The sequence below is a fragment of the Podarcis pityusensis genome (assembly GCF_964106645.2).
Source record: "Podarcis pityusensis genome assembly, chromosome: 6".
In the NCBI taxonomy this organism is placed as follows: Eukaryota; Metazoa; Chordata; class Lepidosauria; order Squamata; family Lacertidae; genus Podarcis; species Podarcis pityusensis.
This window is the reverse complement of record NC_138030.1, coordinates 25,910,592-25,927,004: the sequence shown is the minus strand read 5'-3', so window position 1 is coordinate 25,927,004 and position 16,413 is coordinate 25,910,592. Positions and strand designations below refer to the sequence as shown.

Below are 16,413 nucleotides of genomic sequence, written 5' to 3'. Positions count from 1 at the left end.
TCCAAGGCATGTCCGCGGCTATGGGTTGGGCCAGACTTATTCAGGGACAGCCCCATGGAGGCCATGCTTTTCCAATCTGGCACTGTCTCGAACAAATAAATTAAAATCTCCAGAAATAGCCGCCTGAGAGGAGCGGAGAAGAAAGCTCGAGCGGACGCATTGCCCTGAAGGAATGGGATGGGAGAAGAAGCACTACCAGCTTCTTCTAGAAAACAAGCCAGGTTTCTTTCATTGCAGCTATTTTTAAAAAGACATTGATGTTTATTGTTACAACAATCTTATATAAGCTGCTTTGTGAGGTTTGCCTTAAAAGCGGTATGTAAATATCCTTAAACAAATACAAATAAAATGTAGAAAGCACAAAAGTGGGTCTTCTTCAGTTTAGCCTTGAGCAAGACTCCCAGGATATCTACCAAACTACTTCTCAAATTTGGGGGAAGGGATATGGTTTAAAATCAATTGTGTGCATGTGCTTGCATGAAAGACTGTTCAAGAGAAAGAACGAGGGGGAGAAAGGGAAAGACTATGTATAGTTGAGACAAGAAATGAAGAGGGGGGGAGTCTAATGGAGTTAGTGATTGATGAAGGCAACTCACAGAGCGTTTTCATAATAGAAAAAATTATTTGGTACCATGTCACTAAATAGACCGTAATTTATGAAACTTGTTTACAGGGTAAAGGACAAAAAATATATCTTAAAAGGCCAAGTATATTTGTATGTGAGACAGAAACCAAGCTAGAATACATCACATTTTGAAATACAGCTCCTGGACATCAAAGATAAGGTCATTAATCTTCTGTCTTTCATGAATCTGGGATGGCATCATGCCATCTAAACTAAAATAAAAATAAAAAATTCCTACTGATTATTTATGTAGCACTTTGAAAGTGCAGAACTTTGCAATAAATATTAAATTACGGAAGCAACCTTCTAGTCACATTCCCCACCCCCATATTATACCAAATTAGGTAGACTAGTTCAGTAATTGTAAAATTATGAAAACCATGTTTCAGCTCTTGTTTGTTGTTCAAAGAGAAGCTGCAATGCAAGCTTGGCTAAAGTATGGTAATTTGAAATTATGAGCCACATAGTCAGCCATACAGGGACATATTCTACAGGACAAATAAAACATCAGGTGTGCAAAATTAGAGTCAGCACCTTCAGTGAGGGAAATAATTAAGTTATATGACTGGGCACATTATGGAAGTATATCCCAAAATGTGCAGTCACCTTATGGGAGAAAGTTCACTCTCCATTACCCACTGAACTGAAGCTGAAAAACATGACAGCACAGAAGCAGTCCTTATATTAGTAGTTTATATTCCACCCAAAAACATGTACACATTCCTCTGGACGAAACAGATGAGCATATGATTGCTCACTATCTCCTTCATCACTACAGACTTCTTCAGACCCAGAATCCAGCTTCATCCCCAATGTGAAACACAAAGCACATAATTCTTTTAGGGCTTGATCTATTTGTGCTCCCACGAAACAGGATAGAGGTAAATGCTTTGTGACAGATTGACAAGATGCATGGATTTAAACAGGGGTTTTTTTCAACAGGAACTCACCAGAACTCAGTTCCCCTCTTCCCCATCAGCTGCTTCCACCAGGCTGCAATATTTTCACTCCCTCTACCCCATCCCACAAAATGGAACTGCCCAGTTTTAATTCAATTGTACAGACTCTGAACATGCACTTGCTCACTGACTTGTGACAGTTGTTTTCCCTTAAGAACAAATGGAGGTTAACAGTAATTCTTCTAGACATCTAAAGATAGTACAGTTTAATTTAAGGTCTGAACCACATCAGTTTGACCCCTGGAAGTACCTTAAAATCATGTCCACAAGCTTTGAAATAGGATATAGATTTCAATGACATACCAGCCCTTCAGATAAATGATACTGTATGGTATTATTGCAGTAGCCACTGATTTACCTGCCCCTTCAGCATTGAGACAATTTTTCAAACATTTGTCCTTTCATAATTCAAGAACCACACATGCAATTCACTTGTCACACAAAGGAACCAGGAGTTGCAAGAGAAAATTCCCCTTTGCATCCTTCATCGAGCCGAGCACTCTTTGTTCATCTGATTTACCTGAAAGTCTGCACTGACAGTAAGACTGGCATGGGATGGAATGAGCATCTATTTTATTTTGTTTGTAAATCTTGGTCCCCAGCTTGTTGGAAACTAGAAATGGCCACCAAATATCGCTGTGGAGAGCCGTTTCACCACAATGTGCTATACGGAGATTGATAGGAGAGACTAAACCCCACCCCCATGTTGTAAACAAGGTTTGGGGAACCTCTTCCAGTCTGAGAGCTGCATTCCCTTCTGTGGAACTTTCTGGGGGCCGCATGCCAATAGCGAGGGCCAGGAACAAAAGTGCATAGAGTAAGGAGTGTAAATTTTAGCTTTCTACAATAGGCTAGTTTCTACATATACTCATACCCATCTTTATCCCAGAAAGCAAGAGGCTTTCTCAGAGTCTAAGGACACAGTCTAGTTAGGCAAAAACACTCAAGGAAGGTGTGAAGGAGGGCTGGTGCCAGGTCTGGGAAAAGGGAGTCTGATGTGGGGAGTATCTCAAGAACCACATAGAGAGAGTTATTGGGCTGCATTTGGTTCCTAGGCCTGTGGTCCCCCAACCTGGCAGTAAAGTTTGTACATGTTATATGATAGATGACCACAGTGTGTCAAGGTAGATAGCCAAAAATATGTGTGGTTATCTCATATTTAAGCTAACCCCAAGACACCTCAACACCTATTCAGCTACAGTTTTCTCTCCAATGCCTGGGGAGCCGAGTCACAGGAAAGTTTGTTCTTACTTATTTCTCTCCTTTCCACCATTACTATTCCAATACAGTCCCAGGCAACTTCACTGCCTCTAATGCCATTTCTATAAACTATTCAGTGGTTTTTCCATGGGGCTTGAAGGTTGGATTTGCCCAAACTTAGAACTAAATTCAAACATCCCACGTTGCATTTGATCATGGCAAAATTCTGCAAAGCCTTGGGCGATACGCAACTAAGGAACAAAGGCAGCCAAGAGAAAATATTTCCAGCCATCTCCCAGGCCGGCATTTGATCACAGCTGCTATACCACATCTATCAGATGTTGATTATGGGGATTCAATACTTCTGCCAAAGACAATAACGGTTTAATTGCAGCAACAAGGCTCTAGCAGCACACACCGACCCAGGCAGAAGCAGCCTTCCTGCCTCTCAGTATCTTGTTTGGCAACAGTCTGAAAACTCATTCATTGATGAAGGGTAGAGAGACATATATATATAGATAGCCAGGGGCAGCTTCAAGTCTGAGAAAGCCCTCTGGCAGCAGTGGTAATGGGCAGCCACTTTAATTTCCCAGAATGCTCAGGGGCTGCAATTTTAATTTCTCACTATGTCCTCAAATGCTCCATTAGGAAAGTAATGGGGAATTAAATTGATCATCTCTCACCACCAGGTAAGCATGCGAGTCTAGGGCTGGTGTCAGCACCAGCAGAGCCTGATGGGGCTGCCAGTGGACAGGTGCCAGGTGCTGATGCCAGTCCTGAGATAGCCAGGAGTGTCTTGTTTAAATGGAAGGCCATCAGCAGAGATACTCCAGTTGCTCACCATGCCATCAGCAAATCCCCTCCCTAAATTGCAAACTTGTATTTCATCACTTCATACGTGAAAGTAGCTGGGGAATAAGGCAGGGCAGCCAATGTGGTCTCCTCCATACATTTTGGAATATTATTTTCATCTCTCTGGCACCCAAAAAATATTTCCCCAGTGCAATGTAGCTCTGTGTTTCTTCAAATGTGATATGGTTGGTGTGGCACCCCAAATCTGGAAATACTGCTCCATTTCCCAGCCCAATCTCTGACACACTCCTGGGGGCAGTGGGACAGAAATGACTAGATTTTCAGGAATCTTTAGTTCGCAAAACAGTCTCTGAACAAACCTTCATAGAGCCAGAAGCCTCTGGGTGGCTGTACCAGCTAGCAGTTCTTCTGACAGCTGGTTGTCACCTGTGGAAAGCCTCTTACCAACACTGTCAGGTCTGTCATCCATCTGCTTACCCTCCAGCAGCACCTGGTCCTGTCGGCAGAAAGTGATGATGAAGGGAGCTGCGTGCTCATCTCTGCCAGAGAGAGTTGTCAGTAGGACTAGATACTACAGCCACCTGGAGGCTTCTCATCATATGGATGCTGGTCCAGAGGCTGCTGTGTGAACAAACTCTGAGCAGTTCAACTAACAATAAATTCAAAACAGTGAGTCTTTGGTTTGCGCCTATACTACACCATATTATGGTTTGGTGGAGTTTATACAAGAGATAAGGTGGCTAGCGCCATGATCCCTAACCCAGTATGCTCTGCTGTGTGAGAGTGTCAATGAAAAGAGAAAGCTTTGCCATTTCTTTTTCCATAAGTGGGGTTACCGGGAAGCCGTTATGGAAAAGCCAAGCCCTTTCCCCACATCAGTGGACTGGGGCAGAAACATCTAGGATGACGGCCACTACATATAACAGAAATAGGACTCAAGACAAGGAGGCAGGAGCAAATAGGGGGAAGGCATTCTGGTTAGCATATAAAATAAGCCACTTAAGCTATCGAGACGCTTCTCAAGAACACTTGTTCCGATTTGACAATAGCCTTAATTTTCATTCTTTAGCTCGGCATTCAAGTGAGTGAATGTTGCTCTCACCTCATACTCCTCTTTAAAGCCATAGCCCTGTCCCCGTTTCATCTGAGTGATGTGCTGCAACAAGTCGGCCACTCGGATTGCTGGCTGGAACTGTCCCCTGGGGTAGGACATTTCCACTGGGTCGCAGCTTCGATAGGGATGGGTCTGGATTGTCAGTGTCGGCTGAGTCATCTCCCCATGGCTACTGTCTGTTTTAAAAAATAGGGAGGCAAAACAAACTTTCACCCAGCTGTTATTTATTTGTTGTCTTCCGCCCCAAGGTTAATTCCCCTCCCTCCCATGGCTGAAATGAAGCACAGTAGGAAAACTGTACCTGCCCAGAGCCATCCCACCCCCCAAAGCTAATGCACACACATGCTGGATTTTGTGTGACAGGGAATGAAGAAAACACAGAAGCAGCAAATTACCCAACGGTGACAACAACAGGAGGAGGAAATATGGTTATTTGATGCACATTACATCAGAAACTGGAATTTCTTTCATGCTACCTAATCACATTCGATAAGGTCCCCATCTCTTGTCCTGCTTGTTGCTTTTGCAGCTTGAGGGCAGAAAGACTATACAGAAAGGGCATATCCTGCCTCTGGTCAGTTCTCCTACCTTTATCCCTTGCCAAGCAAGACTCCAATGCCACTTTTCAGTAGGTAGACAGGAAGGAGTGAAGAACAGACAGGTGCAGTATCACAGCAGGGAAACCTGAAATGCTCTGTGATGCAATGGTTCCATGCCTTGGACATGTGAAAGCAACAGGTTCTGCTTCAGGATAAGAGATGGGAACCCTAGCAGGAGAGCTAGAAGGCAGGGGGTGTATGTGTGCAAATTCTCTTTGTTGCTCATCTGTACTGATTTAGCATTAGATCAGAGATGGAAACATGTGGCCCTCCAGCTGAACTCCAGTTCCCTTCAGCCTTTGCCAGTTTGGCCAGTGGACAAGGATCATAGTCTTTGTAGTCCAGCAACCTCCAGAGGATCAGAATTTCCCCACCCTAAATTAAACACTCCTTTAAGGGGTGGTTCAGGGATGCTTTATACTGTACTAGTTCTCAAACTTTGCATGTACTGGAACGTATTCTGCAGTTTTCCTCCAAAAGCAGAATCAACTTAGGTGATGTGCCTGCCATAATTCCTTATACAGCTTCACAGACCATGGAACAAAGTTTGATATTTTGCATTTTGAATGGGGACTGGGCAGGGGATAGGAAATGATGGAGAAGTTAACTAGAATTCTTTATTGCAAATCCCAAATTTTGTGACTGGGATGTTTGTACGTGTGAGTGTACAGTAGTATTTTGTATTCCTTTGTATTTCTATTAAGTCCTGCAATGGGGAAAGAAGGGTGTTTTTCTGGGGTCATTGGGAAGTTAAGGAAGATGAAGTACAACATAATGATGGGGGCAGGGCTTTTGGGTCACACTAAACATGATGTGGAGGAGACACCTATGTTTCTTCATGATTTTTTGATTTCAGTTTACTGCAGCTGCCATGGAGGTAGGAAGCAGACTCTAAATTCACTGAAGCAGCATGGCAGAGAAAAGGATTGCTTAACACTTTCCCTACAGGTTCTCCTCCCGATATTGATAAAGGAGAATAGATTGGTTTTTATTTTATTTTATTGTTGCCAAAGTCCCGGCAACTCCTGACGAAGAAATCTGCATCTATAGAATACAGCACTGAGTATTAATGCAAAGTTCAAAATTTCATCAGTGTAAGCATATTAATTAGACATGAAACACAAATATTCGCAAGCTTGCAGAAAGCCATTTTTTGTGTTAGGGGGAAGCCAGACAGCAAAGCTAAGCATTTATTTATACAATAACCCGCCTAATGCCGTTACTAATGATAATGTGAGGACTCTGAACAGAGGGTATTTTCAAGGCTTATTAGTTCTCCGGGCTGGATTTACTTTCCCAATGCATCTTTACTGTTCCCCATTAACCCTTTGCAATAGAGAATGGGGCCATTTTCTTTAAAAATGGTGAACTACTTGCAATAGGCTGCATAATCTGCTTAATTTGCTACCATTAGGTGGAATCCAAACCCAGTTGCACAACTGAATTCTCCAAGGACCCTAATCTTCTATCAGCCTCAGTTTAAAAACATTAAAAGTTTCCATTCCAAGAAGGAGTCACAACCAAAGAAAAAAAAAAAAAAAAAAAAAGTAATGAGCTGGCCTATAAAAGCACACTCAGGCCTTTGGATTTGTCATAAAGTTAAACTCAAAGCTACTCAGCTCAGCATATTCAGGTGTAATCATTATTTTCCATATTCAGAATGAATTCTATTCTGGGCTTTATTTTTTGTTGTTTTTGATAGCCTCCTTTTCCAGTTCTATAGTTGGAAATATAACAGCTGAAGTATATGGCAGTGGGGGTTTATGGTACAGAAAGAAGGGGCGGAATTCAATATTGCTTTATGTGGCATGTTCATTTGTCACAACCATATCAGCTTCCCAGATGGAACAACCCCTCTTCTCCTTTCCCCATGCACTGTTCTGGAGGGGTCTTCCTGATCCCTCACCCCACCCCATAGTCAATGTCAGTGGGGGTGGAGAGCATGCAGAGAGAGGAAAGGGTCTTCCACTGATGAGGTTTGTTAGGTGAATCCTACCCAACAGGAGATAGAAGCTTGGAACTAGACTTTGGTGTCTCTTTCAAGTCCATTTCTTGAATGGAATTCCACTCAGGGGATATTCCAGCTGGTAAAAAACAGGAAGGTGACTTTTGTCAAATCTGCCTGCAGTCACTTGAGCCCTACAAAAAAAATATGTTCTGGACTGGAGTATTGGGGAATAATTTTGAAAAGGGGAGGCTTTAGAGTAGCAAGAAATTTGCAAAAAATAACCTCCTCCTTTCCACCTGCAGGATCCATCATCTGAATCAAATGCCTTCCATAGATCAAAGGCGCCCATTTGTGGATGGCTAAGTTTTGATCCAACCCTCCATCTCATTATACCATAAGGAAGGGGCTGGCCATCACCAGCCTAAGATACATCTTAGCTCAAACTTACTTACGGGTCCTCCAAACAAATGCCTGATTCTTTCTAAACCCTATATTGTAACTTTCAGACACTCTTGTTCACTGCTCTACCACTTGAGAATGTGATACTGGATGTGATTGTTGTTTTTGTGAAGTAATCAACTATATACTATTCCATTAATTCATAAGACATAGCTGACACCAAGCCAAGTTTGCTAGTGAAGTGGAAATAGAGGTTCTAAACTCATCCCAAAGCAACGGGGGAAAGAGATAAAAGAGTCTGTATTCTTTGCCCCAGATTCCTTGAAGTATCCATAAACCATATTTTTTGTGCCAACACAAAATGGACAACATCTGATATCGCAGCCAGATCTTGATTCTCTCTCTCTGTAAAAGAGCGAGCAGAAAAAGATATTTCCCCATAGACAAACTGCAAAATGAGACTGGTATTAAAATATTCTGCATGTGCGAGAAAAATGATGCTCGCAATATGTCTAATCATGGTCTAAGACTGAATGCCACCAAGACTAATGATACATTCTAGCTGGACATTTTAGAAGTGCTGATTACAATACCTGTATGAACAATTCAATATCTAACTGAAGAAGAAGTTATTATTTCTAATTTAAGATAATCATTAAGAAGAACAGCCTTTGCAGATAAAAATTTATGGTCTATCCCTTTAGATCTCAGAAGCCGCAGTAACTCGGTGTAGGACTTTTCTTGTGGCTGCCCCTCGTCTTTTTGAAAAACCACTGCAGACATTTTGGTCCCAAAAAGCCTTCCCAAATGGATCTGTCTTGGGCGTCTATTTGGTTTTTTTAAAAAAAATAAAATAAAATAAATCTGCTGTTATTTTGGATATTGTTTTAAACTGTTCTTTTTGAGGCTGTTTTTACTGCAGTTTGTACATTCCCTTGAGATGCACATGTATGTGGAAGGAAGCAGGTTCCACAGCGGCAGCTGATCCCAATGTAGATCCTTATTCCCCCCACTCTGTTTCTGATGTAGATCTTCACTCACCCCTTCTTCCCTGGCAGGGATGAGAGGCACCATTTTATGGTTTGCTTCAGGTGTCAACATGCCTTGGGCTGGCCCTGCTCAGCCATCCCCACCCCACCCTCTCCTATACGATTCCTTCAGCACCTTTTATGGTGCACAAGAACCTCACTGAGTTACATCAATGCAAGAACATTGTTCTTCTTATACAATGCAGTACTGTACTTGTGTATCAGCGATTACACCAAATCCAATCAGCTTTTTTAGTTGAACAGCACACCATAGGGTTGATCTATAAAAGCAACATGCTGTCTACTTCTTAACTATATGTATTCAATACAGAAAGTGTGCCGACAGACAGTGTATCTGCAGCAGGGACCAGAGGAAGAGGAGGAACGAAGAGAGAAGAAACACCATGGTGCACCTGTTAAAAGTGAAAGAGGACACCTTCATCTGCCTCACCTGCAATAAAACATGTCTCACCCATATCGGTCTCTACAGTCACAGCAGGCACTAGTAACTTTCCAATGGTTTGACCTTACTCCCAAAGGCAAACACTCCCATTGTCTCCCAGGACAGACAGAGGCAAACAACAAGGTGCTGTAATATGAGCAATAATGCAAAACAGGAGTAGCTAACCTTTTTTTTGGCCTGAGGTCCTTTTTTCAACCTTGGCCAACCCCCAAAGGGGCCCATATCAGTTATGGGAAAGGCAAAAAATGGGTGTGACCAGCATAAATACACAGGCAGGCAGCCACACCTCCACAGCTGATCCAACAAATCAGATATCACCCCCTTTCTGCTCATCAAATTATCAATTGGATGAGCAGCGAGGGGGCAATTTACATCCCATCCTAGTGTTGTCTGATATACCCAACTGATTAGTGCACTCAGTAGGTGAAGGCCTCCTGCAAATACCATCTTATCAGGAGGCCCATTTTGCACTATATGGAAATCGGATCCTCCTGCTAAATATTGGAAAGGTGCTATCCCTGTTGTCTTTTTGGTACCTACTGAAGAAGAAAGTCTTTTCTCTAGAGCTCTTTCCCAGTCTGCATCTGTATTGGAATTGTTCTAGATGTTTGTGTGTTTGATGCCCTGGTTCCTCTGCAAGGAAGGAAGGGAAATAATAATAATAATAATAATAATAATAATAATAATAATAATAATAATTTATTCTCTCTCCTTTCCACTACTGCTGCCAAAATCAGAGGAGTCTTAGGGGGCCATGAAAATTTGCTTGGTGGGCCAGATCAGGATTCTCAAAAGGGGGATTAGCTATTCCTGATGTAAAACACACTAACATATATCTTGATCTTCTCATCATAGCTAATCATTTACTGTTTCAAACAGTTTTTAATATTGCTTCACAGATCACAATAAAATGGAGGGGGAAACCTGCACAGTTAGCAGGGAATAAAATAATCCAGATATTTCTTTCTTCTATCCATACTACTAATCTGGTAAAATGAGAATAGGATGGGAGAGTGGGGGAAGAGGAAGCCTGTCAACGATAAGGCCAAGCTCTGCTGGAAACATCTCAAGCACTACCACAATGGAGTGTGCCCTGAATACAAAAAACAAAGTTTTGTTTCAAAACTCTTCCTTTAATATCCATAGACTCTCTGATTTTGACACGATAAGGCTATCATATCCATTTATATTTTTATTCGGTTAGCCTTGGCAAGTGTGTAACATGATAAGACATCCTTTGCACAAAATAAATTATTTTTGGGCTGGTGTCTGCAATGGATTTAATTACACACACATCCAATCTCACTTTCCTGGAGTAAAGGGTTGTCATTTATTTGACATCTCCTAAGGATGCCTCCAGAATGGCTAATATCACTCTCTGCATTACCCCAGTGGTAATGGAAACACTTGCAAAATTGGCTTACAGTTTTTATTTGTTTTCATGCGCGTCTAGGTTATGATGTGACAAATGACTCGTTTCAAGGTGATATGCTAATAAAACATAAACATGGCCCAAAGTGAAAAACTATCATACACAACTAAGCATGTGCTTTAAGAAAATGTGTGCCAGACACTTCAGGGCTCATACAAAAACCCAGTGGATCAACCATTAGCTTCTGAAACTGAGGCTGCTGGTCAGAGAAAGAAATTACATGCCATCCCAGCATCATATAACTAACATGCTTAACTCTAATTAATGCATGAAGGGGTTAAGACCATAGAGTAAGCTGTCCTGCCAAGCTTAGTCAGGTCACACACCCCCTCACCTTGGGAGGAAGGGCTACCAAACTCCCACTTTCCATGCTTCCATCCTGTGAACTCTACCAGTAAGGAGGTCTAAGATGGATGCTCCAAGCTTAAGCAAACAATCTTTGTATTTCTATACAAGTAATTTAGAAACTCTTAACATGTTGCAACCTTAGTAATACTGCCTGTCTTTTATTGCTGCTTTATGGAAAAGCACATGAATCTGACCTTTGAAGCATTTGTAAGCAAACCATTTTTAATTCACAAAACATGATCACTTTCTATGTTAAGAAAAGAGGGGAACTTTGGAAGTACCATAGGAGGCACTGGTAGGCACACTGGTTCCCACAAGCACCATGCTGGCAATCATTTTAATAGTGTGAACACAGGCATGGGTACATTTATACCCTGTGGGGATCTGGTGCCAATGGTAAAATCTGGAGCTATCAACCTAAGTAGAAAATCATTGGATCCTACTCCTAGGAGCAAAGTAAGAATTATTTAGCTGGACTGACATTTCTCAGAAAATTCCCAAACCCCACCCCCCTAGAAAAAGAAGGCAGCTTTGCAGAATATTATCTGATTAGTCTCAACCTTCATGTGTGTGCATGTGGCAGCTGCCATTTTCTCCTCACACTGCCCCAGAATGTCATTTGCATTGGGGGTGATGCAAAATGGAGGCCAGTCTGTCAGCACAGATGCTGCTGCTGCCACTGACAATGGCAACATAAAAGAAAAGAAGCTGTACTATTGCCACTTCAAATGGTAAGTCCCAACTACGAGAAACTGTAGGATAACTTATCTCCACACACACACACCCAGAGAATTTCAGTTAAATGGTACCTTCAGTTTCCCTACTTGCAAATGGGGTGGAGAATTTCAAGATGTCTAAGTAATGTCTTAAGACATTATTTTGGATGGCTATTTTAAAATGAAAGCAGTTCATACCAAAATATTATTTATATTTCACCATTTAAAATATGTCTTTTCCGCATGAATATGTCTATTCCTAAAAAAAACAAAAACAGATTGTCTATTCAATGTCAAATCTTGTCTTGAACGTTTGAATGGAAGAGAGTCCATAGTTTACTTCAGAAACTTGTTCCATTGATGAACTCTTCTTATAGTGAGATCCCCCCCCCCCCAATAATAGTATAGCCTATGTAATTAACTCCCTGCTTTTTGTCATATCCGTATTGGCTATGGTAATCAACTGGTCCACCTCTCTCATTTCTGGCATTGCATGAATATCTGAAAACTATAAATAGACCACCCTTTTATTATAAATAAATAAATACCAATTTTGCCCTACTCCCCCCCTTTGCAGGACTTCCCTTGTATCATACCCATCATTATCTACTAAATTCCTCAAAATGAGTCAAAATTGTATAGTGGAATATTGTTAAAGTAGTTCATCAATCACTTTGCCTTGACATATCAGTGGATTTTTTTCATTGCAGATGAAGTTAGGATCCTGTCCCAGCATAAACTCTGGAATAGACTGCAGCATGGCAGCTAATGTATCATGTATTGAGTTGTCAGTTTTTAAACTTCCACTTTTTAAAATAAAAAACCCCACTATAAAATAATCTAATCTTCAGATCAAGTTAATGATGCTGAAACTCAGTTATAACACACCATCATCAACTTTGCCTTTTCAGCTGTTTAGATGCATATAGCAGCACTTGCTAGAAGACTACAAAATGCAGCTGTTTTTCACCTGTTTGTTCATTATTTGTTCACCTATGTATTTGTTCACGTGCATTGTGAATTTATGAGTAGAGCTTCAAGTGAAGTTCTCTGAAGGTGGTGTCACAGAAGAGAACTTCAGGAACACATAAATGTTCACATCCCAAGGAGAGAAGAGCTTTACAAGGCACCTTCTCTCTCTCCCCCCCCCCCCGCATCTTGTGTTAAAATCAAGCCAGAGAAGTTCTGACTGCCCTGCCAACCTCATCTGCCAATTCCCCACTCTGAAAAGCACCATTCTACCTTCTATTTAATTATCAGGCCAGCAGCATTGAGGGAGGATGAGCCAAGGTAAAGGTAAAAAGGTAAAGGACCCCTGGATGGTTAAGTCCAGTCAAAGGCGGCTATGGGGTGTGGCACTCATCTCACTTTTCAGACCAAGGGAGCTGGCGTTTGTCCGCAGACAGTTTCCCAGGTCATGTGGCCAACATGACTAAACCGCTACTGGCACATGGAGGACTGTGACGAGTGCCAGAATGCATGGAAATGCCTTTTACCTTCCCGCTGCAGTGGTACCCCTTTATTTAGTTGCACTTCAAACTGCTAGGAGGCAGAATGAGGAAAGGCCAGCGGTTTGTCCCTTCCATGCTTTCTCTATTTCACTGTGCCACACTGCAAGGAAGTGGGCCTCAAGGAAATGTGTTGTGGACCTTGGATTCTGTCTTCCATCACCACTGTCATAGCCCTTGGGAAGACAACAAATCCAATGAGCCATCAGTGCAATAGTAAGAAAGCAGGAAGGGGTACTCGATCCTCTCACTCCTCACATGCAATTGCTGCTACTCCACAATTGCTGGTGACAGGCTGACATGGGACAGAGGTGGATTGGCTTCCTTCTCTCATGCCGTCACCACTCTTATCACCACTGGCTGGGTAAGTAATAAGACAGGGGGAAAATATGTTATGGGAAATAGGAGCTAGACAGTGATTGTGTTTTGGGAACCCCAAAGGTTGGTGTGGAAGGAGGTCATTTTCCAAGACTTCCTTTGGCTCAGGAAATTATCCTAGATCTATTTCAGGGGTGGACAACTCTCAAGAGACTGCAATCTACTCACAGAATAGATTCAGGTCAATATTGTTGAGCTTTTTTTTAGGAAGGAAAGCACTTTAATCATTTAGGTTGAATCAAATGTAAACAAGAAAGAGCTCACCCATCTTTATCAATTGCTTTGCATATTCTCTCTAGAATGGAACCAAAACCATTCTTGCTTTGACTGTTTGTCAAACACAAAGCAGGTTTTTTTTTATTAAAAAAAAGTGAAATGAGCTTATATCACATGAAAATTTCAAATACAATTTGTACAAGATGAGTATAATTTAAATGCAATTTTTTCATGTGTTCTTTCAAAATATTCTGCACAAAATGGGACCTGAATGGGCCTATGACAAAGTGTTAGTGAAACTGAAATGGGACAGAATTACACAGTTCAGTCCACCTCCAGTTATACCAATAATTCCCCAAATTATTTACAATATATTACGGTAAATAACTATGCCACATACAAAATTATGGACAGATTGTCAAGAAACAGGAACATGACTATGGAGTGTGGTAAAGCAACATCACAGACATCTATGGTGGAATTAATATACAATACCATGGTGTGCTGTCTATAATGCACAATGTTTTCTAAACGAATAACATTTGCTGGCTTAGAGATTTCAGCTTCGTGATCATGGAATTTTATAAATAATGTCAACTTTAAGCAAAGAAACTTAAGTCCTGGGTCCTACATAAATGGAGACGGGCCTGGGACCTGGGGGAGGCAGGTACATATTTATGAGTGAATGAGTAGCATGTGGCTCACAAACAACAGTGGTGCCCTGCCGAGGCCACAGAAAGTGTCACTCGTGGGAACCAAATGACAGCAAGCAGTAGTGGCCTTCAGTGGTTGGACTGGGAAGCGGAGCTGAGAGGGAACTTGTGATTGTTAGTCGGCTCCTGGACCTTAAACAGATGTTTGTTCCTGCAGCTTTGGCATAATGATGGAAGACTTCCCATTTTCACCGTCCAAAGAGCTGTGCTAAGAGGTTGCTACAGATGGAGGTGAGCCATCAGGTAAGCCATCAATAGGGATAGGAAATAATTTTTGCTCAAAATATCTATTGCCTGCCTCATACAATATTTATTTTGTCTTGTGGATACCAATAAACCCCTGACCACTCAAAACCCACTGTGAAACTACACATTGGAATCTGGGGGCCCCCAAACACCACACCCTACAGAGGGCTAGGAGCAGAACTCAACTATTTTCATACACATGATAAGTACAACTTTCCTCAAGAGGTGTTCCAAACCACTGTTCTTTTTCAAGGAGGATACAGAATTTAGTAGATCTATTCTGCACAGGATATTCTCCCAACTTTCAGTCTGAAATCATCAAACAAAATAAAAAATAAAAAATGGGAGAAGTCCTTAAAAAAAAAAGGAAAGGAATGTTGTGATGTTTTGTTTGTTCAATTTTTGGCTCAGATCAGGTTGGCCCAGCTTCCAGTTGTGGCTGATTTCACAAGAAAATGTGGTTTATGATTTCACAAGAAAATGTGGTTTACCATGTGTGGCTGGGAAAAATCATTGTGGGTTGGATCCAGACTTGCTCCTCCAAGTCTCCTTCCATTTGAGGGAGAGAATCAGGATTATAGAAACAAAAGAAGAACCTACTGGATCAGGCCAGCATCCTGTTCTCACAGTGGCCAACCAGATATCTCAAACAGTACCTGAGTACAAGAGCAATCGCTTCCAAATGTGGAGGCAGAGCACAGCCATCATAACTGGTGATTGATTCAATGGAGGTTCGCCTCTGGGGCATGTGGGACAGTGACTTTTACTGATCTCCCCTTCTTTCTATAGCCCATAGAAACAAATCTCCAGATCATGTTTTCAGTGGCCACAGGGAGGGCCACTGAGGGAAAGGAGGGGTCAGTGAAAATTGCATCCACCTTCAATTCCTCTAGTATGAGGATAACTCCTGTGAATAAAAGTATATATCCAAGTCCTTTATATTCCAGAAGAGTTGCTCAAGTATCCTATGGTTCCAGCATGCAGACAAATCTCTGGGTCTGTGAGGCTCCTACCCTTGTGGTCCTTCCTTCCTCCATTACTTCCCTATCCCTTGGATTATTTTTAATGCACTAATGGTTGCACCTTGCTTGTGTTATGTTTCTGCCTACAGCAATACTCAGCCTCTGGAACCACTCAATGTGCTGCTATCTGATACACCATAGAGGATTTTTTTTTACAAAATCAATGCTTTGTTTATACAAATCAGGGGTCCTGGGTTTTATCTTCAGACATGCAACATCTGTGCATCAGCTTTGCAGGTGCGACCTATTTTATTTGCTCTACTAGGTGTGCAAAAAAGACAAACATATTTTTAAGCCTTTTATCCCTAAGCATACAAATATCTAATCTTAAAAAATGAAAAACAGAATGACAAGAATTGAGAGTAAAGGAATAATCCAATCTTTTTTATTGAAAGGGGAATCAATAAAAAAGAAATGAATTCCATTATGTGATTTAAATGTTCTTCATTCGGGGGCTTAGCAGAGAGCCACATTTTCGTGATTTTTTCTTTTTCTTTCTGTATTGGTAGAAGTCAGAACAAATGTTCCTAACAATTTCTTCCAAATCAAAGTCCCTCAGATTCATCGTTGGGGTTAATTCTAATCCTTTAACTTTCAAACAGCATCCCCACAATGCTGTTTTGGAGAGTGTGTATGTGTGTTTAATTATCGTTTGAGACTGCATCATAGCCTTTGAAGGAATGAGA

The 16,413-nt window shown here is 41.5% G+C and overlaps 1 protein-coding gene across 18 annotated transcripts in view; it reads right to left on the bottom strand.

The window, feature by feature from the left end:
* Positions 1 to 16,413, bottom strand: part of PTPRT (protein tyrosine phosphatase receptor type T) — a 617,797-nt gene that overhangs the window by 51,966 nt on the left and 549,418 nt on the right. For all 18 annotated transcript variants that reach the window (XR_013987409.1, XM_081009187.1, XM_081009202.1 and 15 more), the window contains one exon: positions 4,700 to 4,887. Coding sequence is in view for 17 of the 18 variants with exons in the window: in XM_081009187.1 (XP_080865313.1) it covers positions 4,700 to 4,887 (188 nt within the window). In the remaining variant the exon portion in view is untranslated. The remainder of the gene's footprint in view (positions 1 to 4,699; positions 4,888 to 16,413) is intronic.